Source organism: Sapajus apella, unplaced genomic scaffold (genome assembly GCF_009761245.1).
Source record: "Sapajus apella isolate SASKATOON/1434 unplaced genomic scaffold, GSC_monkey_1.0 scaffold15, whole genome shotgun sequence".
NCBI lineage: Eukaryota > Metazoa > Chordata > Mammalia > Primates > Cebidae > Sapajus > Sapajus apella.
The window spans coordinates 28018727-28027177 of record NW_022436955.1 but is presented as its reverse complement, the minus strand read 5'-3'; the positions used below and the strand labels follow the sequence as shown (position 1 = coordinate 28027177).

Below are 8451 nucleotides of genomic sequence, written 5' to 3'. Positions count from 1 at the left end.
CAAAAAAAAAAAAAAAAAAAAAAAAAAGAAATAAATAAAGCTCGATGAATAAGCCTGGATACATTTTGCACACATACAAGTGTATCTATAGCAGTGACTTTCAGCCCCAACTGAACGTAAGGGCATCACCCAGGAGGATTTACAGAAATCCCCGTGTGGCTGGGCGCGCTGGTGCACGCCTGCACGCTGGGAGGCTGAGGCAGGCGGATCACTTAAGCTCAGGAGTTCCAGAGCAGCCTGTGCTGTCTCTACAAAAAATACGAAAATTAGCCAGGCATGGTGGCATGTGCCTGTAGTCTCATCTACTCAAGTGGCTGAGGTGCGAGGATTGCTTGAGCCTGGGAGGTCAAGGCTGCAGTGCACTGAGATTGCGTCACTGCACTCCAGCCTGGGTGACAGGGTTTTTTGAGGCAGGCAAGACCTTGCTTTAAAAACAAACAACCAAACAAAAAACTCCATACCCAGGGCATATCTCAGACCAATTATATCAGAATGTCTGGTTGTGGGATCAGGCAATCCTGGTGATTCCCATGTCCAGCCGGAGCTGGGCACCACTGACCCTACAGGATAAATAGATTGATCAAGGGTGCACAGGCTTGTAAATTTGCTAGACGTTACCAACTGGCCTCCATGGGGGCTTTATGGGGGTTGTGTCAGTTTATATGCTCACCAGCAATGCACAAGACGGTGTGGTTCTTCATAGCCTCCCTAGCAAAGGAGGCTTGTCAAAGATTTTTATTTTTGCCAACTTGCTAGTTTATTTTTTTAAAAGATATCTCAGTTTTGGTTTAATTTGTATTTCTCTTATTAGGAGTTGAGGTTGAGCATCTTTTCACATGTTTAAGATCATTTAATCTGTCTGGTCATATTCTGTGCCTATTTTTCTTTTCATTTTCTTTTTTTAAGGTTGACTTCTCTATGTGTTAGCAAGACTAATTCTCTGTTTGAGTTGCAAATACTTTTCACTGCTTTGACTATTTTTACACTTTGCATGAGGTGGTATGGTATTTTTTTTCCCCTAGATCACTTTTTATTTTATTATTTATTTATGTATTTTTGAGACAGAGTCTCACTCTATTGCCCAGGCTGGGGTGCAGTGGTGCAATCTTGGCTCACTGCAACCTCTGCCTCCTGGGTTCAAGTGATTCTCCTGCCTCAGCCTCCTGGTAGCTGGGATTACAGGCACCCACCACCACACCCGGCTCATTCTGTATTTTTAGTGGAGATGGGGTTTCACCATGTTGGCCAGGCTGGTCTTGATCTCCTGGCTTCAGGTGATCCACCCACCTTGGCCACTCAAAGTGCTGGGATTATAGGTGAGCCACCATGCCCAGCCTGCTAGATCACTTTTTATATGTTCGAATGTATTCATCTTTTCAATGGTTTTTGGATTTGGATTTGGTAACATGGTTTATGGTTAGAGGGAAACTCTCCATATTTTCTTATGGCACTTTTGTGATTTCCTTTTTTTTTTTTTTTGAGACGGAGTCTCACTGTGTCGCTCAGGCTGGAGTGCAATGGTGTGATCTCACTGCAACCTCTGCCCTCCAGGTTCAAGTGATTCTCCTGCCTCAGTCTCCCAAGTAGCTGGGATTACAGGCACCCACAACTATGCCTGGCTAATTTTGTATTTTTAGTAGAGATGGGCTTTCACCATGTTGGCCAGGCTGGTCTAGAACTCCTGAGCTTGTGAGCTTCTCCCACCCCAGCGTCCCAGAGTGCTGGGATTACGGGCATGACCCACTGCGCCTGGCCTGATTTCCTTTGTTTTTAAATTTTTGATCCTTTTGGAATATTCCCTGATCAATGGATCCATCTTTGCTCTTCTTTCCAGTGGCCCATTGTCCCATTACCCTTATTAAGGAGTTAGGGACGAACTGCTTTGTGGGGCATGAAATGAGAATTTCTTTGTTTTTGTCTTATTTATAACAGCATCTGCCCCTACTCTTCTGAAACTGTGTTCCTGTCCACCCACCTATTCAACTAAGGATTGATTGATTCATTCGTTCATTCAATTTCTTGTTTTTTGTTTTTTTCTTGCTGAGAATTCCCATATTATTTGGACATTGTCCCTGACCTTTTGGGTTTCCATTTAGGATATGTTTTTATCACTTAACAAACAACAATGATGATATTTTATCGAATGTCTAGTATATTTGTTACATGTATCATTTCAATTAAACTGAAAGCAGTGGTGTCAGTTATATTATTTTTCCGATTTGAGGAAAGTAATTTCAGAGTGATTTAAGGCTTTCCAGCGGCCCCCAGTTGGAAAGTGGCCGGGCTGAATGCAATTCAAGAGCCCAGTCTTCAGAACCCTGGCTTTTTACCTGCCTGGACGCTGTAACTGGTCTCTGTGGAATGTCTGGATGAGGGAATGAATGAATGAGTCAGTGAAGGAATGAGGAAGACAGAATGAGTCAGCTCTTGCTTTCAGAGAAGCCCAAAGGGAGAGGTTAAGATGGGAATCCAAATGACCAGAATCCAGAATAAACAGTGAGCCCACCAGCGTTTTGGAAGCAGTCCAGTTTCTACCCCCCTCCTATTCAAAATACTTTATTCTTTCCAATTCCTCCCCACCTACAATCCATGGAACCAAACGCTGGGGCAGGGACGGTGGCCAGCCTGTCTCCTTGGGTTTGATGCATTACATCATCCACGTGGAGGTCCCCGGTGGAGCTTGGCAGCCCTACAGCCTCAGGGGAGGGGGGTGGGGAGAATGAGTAAGGGGGAGAGGGGGAGTAAGAGGAGGCAGTAGGGGACAGGCAGGGAGCAGATACCAGGAGGGTAAGTGGAGAAGAGGGAGGGGAAGCCAGCGAGAAGCAGGGGAGGGGTCAAGGAGGAGGAAAGAAGAGAGCTTGGGGAGAAGGAAATAGGGAGGACGGAGTAGTTTTGGGCTGGGATAGGCAAGAAGAGGGAGGAGGAGAAGACGAGGAATAAGGGGGTAAGGGAGAAAGAGGGGAGGGAAGGGACGGAGAGAGGAGAGATCAGGGAAGTGGGGGAAGCAAGGGGTCGGGGGAAGGGGAAGGAGGAGGAAAAGGAGGAAGGAGGGGTGGGAAAGGGGGTTGGGGAAGTGGAAGTTTCCAGAGAGGGGTCGGGAGGGGAGGAGGGGAAGTGAGAAGGAGGAGGAGGGAGCAGAAGGATGTGGTGGGGGGAGAGCTTAGGGATGTTGGGGGTAAGAGAGCGGGAGGGAGGAGGGAGAGGGAGGAGGCAAAGCCCCTACTCCGGCCCCCACCGCGGAGTTGCGCAAGCCTCCCAGGCTGGGATTGGCCGCCGGAGAATCAAGACGCTCCGCCCCGCAGCCCGGCTGCCAATGACGAGGCGGGCCGCGGCCTGGACGGCCAATGGGCGCGGGGGGGCGGGGCGGGCCGCGGCCTGGGGTCCCCGCGCGCGCTCCGTCCGCAGTGTGAGCCGCCGCCGCGCTCGGAGCTCGCAGGCGCCGCGTCGCCGTCGCCACCGCCTCCCGCCCGTGCGCCCTCGGCGCGTCCCCGCCGCGCTCCCATCCCCGCCGCCGGCCAGGGGCGCGCTCGGCCGTCCCGGGCAGTGTCCCCGCTGCGGCCCCGCGGCGATGGCCACCAAGATCGACAAAGAGGCTTGCCGGGCGGCGTACAACCTGGTGCGCGACGACGGCTCGGCCGTCATCTGGTAGGAACTTCTCATTCCTCTCCGCGCCCCGCTCCCCGGGCTCGCGCGGGGCCTCGCGCGCCGAGCCGGCCTCCAGGCGGGACGGGTTCGGGACCTCCCGCGCTGTGTTCCTCGCCGGACTCCGGGACGGCGTGCCAGGCCCCCGCGGGCTCCTCCGTGGCCAGCGCGTCCGTTAGATTGTCCCCTGCGAGCGCCGCGCCGCGCGGCCACCAGCGCTGATGTGTGTGTGTGTTTTTTTTTTTCTTCTCCCCACCCAAAGGGTGACTTTTAAATATGACGGCTCCACCATCGTCCCCGGCGAGCAGGGAGCGGAGTACCAGCACTTCATCCAGCAGTGCACAGGTAGGGGGGCGCGCCTGTCGGGCGGATGCGTGGTCTTTGGGAGGTTGTCTGCACCCGGGGAGCGGTGGCTAAGGCCAGCCCGGGAGGAACCGGTGGCCACGTGCGGTGCCCCTAGCGCACAGCGTGGGAGGAGCCCGATGGGAGCGTTTTAAGGCCTCTTAAAACCTTCTCTCCTCTGGGCATCCGAAGCATTCGCGAAGTGACCCAGCTGCCTCCGCCCTTCCACAATGCCCTCTCCAGGCCAGGCGGCTTTTACCCGCTGTGGTTCACTGGTTTTCCAAGGGCAGCTCATGTGTTTCCAGACTGCAGTGTCCAGCTCTTCCCACCATCCCCTTTGAGCCCAAATACTAACAGGCTAGGGGCTGGTTGGGAGGGAAAGAAACTCAGCCGCGCCCTCTTTTCTCCCACTATCATTGTCTGCCTGTGGCTGATTTGATGCGATTTTTAATTTGACGAGTAGAGGCAGATGCAAAAGAGTACACACCGTATGATTCCATTTATAAGAAATCCTGGACAAGGCGAAGCTAATCTATGGTGTGAATGTCAGAATTGAGGTTAGCTTTTGGGGCAGATAGCCACTGATGGGGAGGGGCACACCACCGGGACTGCTGGGAGCTGGGAATGTCCCATATGTTGATCTGGGAGGGCATTACACAGGTGTGTATCCCCGTAAAAAATCAGCAGACTGTATACTTAAGATTTGTGTGCCTTAGGCACTTCGGTGTGTTGTGTGATCCATGAAAAGAAAGACCACGTGGCAGGCATCACCATCAACCCCTCAGTAGTGGCAGAGGCTGTGCGATGTTGCTATGGGACCCTTTAAAGAGGTCTTTAGTTGGAAGCAGCTCCCATCTCTGGTCTTTGGTTGGAAGCAAACTTTCTCAGACAAAGGCAGCACAGGTCAGAGGTTAAGGCATGGACCCTCAGCCAGACTTGTTTTTTTCTTTTTGAGATGGAGTCTTGCTCGGTTGCCCAGGCTGGAGTACAGTGGTACACTCTCAGCTCAGTGCATCCTCTGTCTGCTGAGTTCAAGTGATTCTCCTGCCTCAGCCTCCACAGTATCAGGGACTACAGGCGCCCACCACCATGCCCGGCTAATTTTTGTAGTTTTAGCAGAGACAGGGCTTCACGCTGCTGGCCAGGCTGGTCTCAAACTTCTGACCTCAGGTGATCAGCCCGCCTTGGCTTCCCAAAGTGCTGGGACTGCAGGCATGAGCCACCCACCCGGCCAGCGGTGTGGGTTTGAATCCCTGAGTGGCTGCTTCCTGGCTGTGTGGTTTGGAGCGAGTTTCTTTATCTCTGAGGGTTTTAGTTTCTTGACCTGCGTTCTCACAGTGCTGTCGTGAGGATCAGTGAGTCAGTGTGTATAAAATGCCCAGAACAGTGTCTGGACAAGCTACATGATTGTTGTGAAATAAATAAAAAGTACAAAATTGGGCCAGGGATCATGTGGGTGTTTCTTTCCTTAACTGCTTCCATAATCAAGTTATATTTTGTATTTAGTTGAATTCAAAGGATATTTGTGGAGTGACTGCTAGAGGCTGGGTGATACTAAGAACACATGCGTGTATGCACGCGCGTATGCACGCGCGTGCGCGCACACACACACAAACTAAAATTTCTCCATGAGTGCTGGCTCTAGACATTCATTCATTGCTTTTGTAAACAGTTGGCCTAAAATAGCAGCATGAAGCACTATAAGGACGTGGAGAGTTGGCAGGGCAGGATTTGAACCCAGGCCTCTGTCCCTCCACCTCTGTGGCTGAATGCTTTTGCAAGTGGAATAAGTGCAAACTCTTAACTTTCTCCCCTCCGGTGAGCGAACAGCCAGGAGATTCAGCAGTATTTCTACTTTGCTGGCTCTGAGGCTGTGCTTTGCCGGCCAGCTTCCCTCCCTGAATTCGGCTTCTCTCCTCCCAATGTCCACCCATTACTCCCCTCCCCCGTCAAACCATGTTCTGCGTCTCAAGCTCCTGTTCTCTCCAGCAAGTAGAAGATGATGAGGAAGAGAGCATCCCTCCCATTAGGAGACTCCTGGCAGGTACTCCCAGGCCTTGGTGCAGTGGGAGAACACCTCCTTCCTCCGGAAGGCTTGTGGTTTTCTGCTCAGACCCACCCCCTGCCCCCCAGGGATGGGAGTGGGGAGTGGCAAACGTCTGGCGAGGAAGCTAAAAATGCTTCCCTGCTGCGTGCTGTGTGTGGATCCTCATGAATGGGCCTTGGGAGCTTCAGCTGAAGTCGGCTTTCTTTCCCTGCCATCTGTTGGACAAATGCATAGGGGAATTACGGTTGCTGTGTCTGCTCTTGTTCCTCTTGGAAAAGCTTGTTCCTTCCTGCTGTTGTGTCCTCATAACACGAGGACAATGTTCTCAACACCAGCACTGGCTGGATACCAGTCAACCCATTTGACATCCTTATCTGGCGTATGCCTCAGAACAGCCCAGTGTGGCAGCCACTGAGGTTGTTGCCGTTTTACGATGAGGAAACTGAGGCCCAGAGAAATTCATAGACTTCCCGAGTTTACCCAGCTAGAAAGTGGCAGAGCCAGGACTTCAACCCAGGCAGGCTAGCTCAGGGCCTGTGCTCCTGGCCTCTGAGGAAATTGTTTAGATTCTCACCTCTTGTGGGATTGTTTGCAGGTTGCAAATGACATTTGCCCACTTGTGGTGCAGTGAGGGCTCTTTTGTGGCTCCGATTCCCTGCCAGGTGTCCCGACAGGCCTGAGAAGAAGGGTTCCACTCTGGCCCGGGCTTCCTGCTTCCAAACGTCACAGAGATGGGCAGCAGACTTGGAAGGCCAAAACAGCCACAATTTCTTCCTTATATACTTGGGGTACGGGCCTTCCCAGGGCCCTGCCCTCCTCCCAACACTCCCCGCTCTGGCTCTCAGTCATACTCTCTGAAACATCCCGTCCCTGGCCCTCCCACCCCAGGCTACCTACTGTCCCTTCTCCCCTTCCTCCCCCACGGTTTCCCAGAGTGGGATCTCTCCACCCAGCCTCCCCTCCTCATCTCTCCCCAGCTCCCTGGCCTGGCCTTTCCTCCCTCAGAGCTGTGTTGCAGAGGGCCACTGGGTGTCTGTGCTGCCAGGCCAGCGCCCCCACACTCATCCTCCCGATCTGTCTGCCTGCCAGCAGGACCCGGCACACTCTGCTTCTTCTGGACTTGCCTGGCTCCCGGCCTTCCTCACTGCCTGCCCCGCCGCCGCCTCTGCCCCGCCGCCGCCTCTGCTCTTGCTTCTTGCTCCATAGCTCAGTTCGCCTGGATGGTCCGAGACCTTGCAAGGGCACTGAGAGATGCCCAGTGCACATGAATGTAAGCAGGAAATCCATCTGTGCCTTCTGGGTTGGAAACTCCAGGGGAACTTCTAGCGGCAGCAAAGGCTGCCCAAACTCCAAACAGCTCTCTTCCTTCTTCTAGCTCTGTCTTTATCTTTCATCTCCATTCTTGTGGGGAGGGGAAGGTTTACCCCCACAGGTAGAGCCATTTTGGTGGCGAGACAGAGCAAGCCTCTTTGCCAGTGATTTTGGGGGTCCCTGAACTGTCTTTGGCCCCCCTGAGGTCATGTGCCCATCCCCAGACCAATCACTGGGACTCTGGGTGGCCAGGCCTGGACCACAGGCCCATCCCTGGAGTTGGGGGATGGGGCAGCCCCACCCAAAGCAGGAGACTGACTGGGGGCGGTGGCTTCCTAGGGAAGAATGGCATGCCACTTTCAGAAAAGGGTCCATTTGTCCCTTAACATCCCCACCTTCCTCTTTATAGCAACAGTCTCTTTGCCCTTAATTTTCTTTGTGTTGGTGTCCACTCTGTTCTCCCTTCCTGGGGTAAATCTTTCTACAGTGCATTTCTAGTCAAGTCACTCCTCTCTTTAACCTTCGATGGCTCCCTTCTGCCCACTGGATTACACTCAGGCTGTCTGCTTGACTTTCTAGTCGGTCTGTCCCACCCACATCTCCTCCCCAGTAGCTCCACACAGCCTGCCTCATGCACATGCAGCTCAACACAGACTTTCCCCGCCTTGGTGTTTTCGATTTTGGAGGTTTCTACCATGAGGAATTCCCCTTCCCCATCTTGACTCATCTAGGATTCAGCTGCCCACCTAGATTAGTGTGATTCCTTCTTTATTTCAGCTCTGAGGACACTTTGACATCAGCAACACTCTAGGCCAGTCATGGTGGCTCACACCTGCAATCCCTGCACTTTGGAAGGCCGAGGCAGGCAGATCACGTGAGGTCAGGAGTTTGAGACCAGCCTGAGCAACATAGTGAAACACTGCCTCTACTAAAAATACAAAAATTGGCAGGGGTGTGGTGGCAGGTGCCTGTCATCCCAGCTACTCGGAGGCTGAGGCAGGAGAATCGCTTGAACTGGGGAGGCAGAGGTTGCAGTGAGCCGAGATCACACCATTGCACTCCAGCCTGGGCAACAGAGTGAGACTCTGTCTCAAAAAAAAAAAAAAAAA

At 52.8% G+C, this 8451-nt stretch overlaps 1 protein-coding gene across 2 annotated transcripts in view; it reads left to right on the top strand.

Moving 5' to 3' along the window:
- Positions 1-3390: 3390 nt before the first annotated feature.
- COTL1 (coactosin like F-actin binding protein 1) overlaps positions 3391-8451 on the top strand; it is a 48750-nt gene continuing 43689 nt past the window's right edge. The window contains exons 1-2 of one of the 2 annotated variants that reach the window (XM_032284576.1): positions 3391-3645; positions 3905-3987. In XM_032284576.1, coding sequence (XP_032140467.1) covers positions 3569-3645; positions 3905-3987 — 160 coding nt within the window. In that variant the 5' untranslated portion in view covers positions 3391-3568. The remainder of the gene's footprint in view (positions 3646-3904; positions 3988-8451) is intronic. The other variant, XM_032284577.1, reaches the window with a different exon arrangement.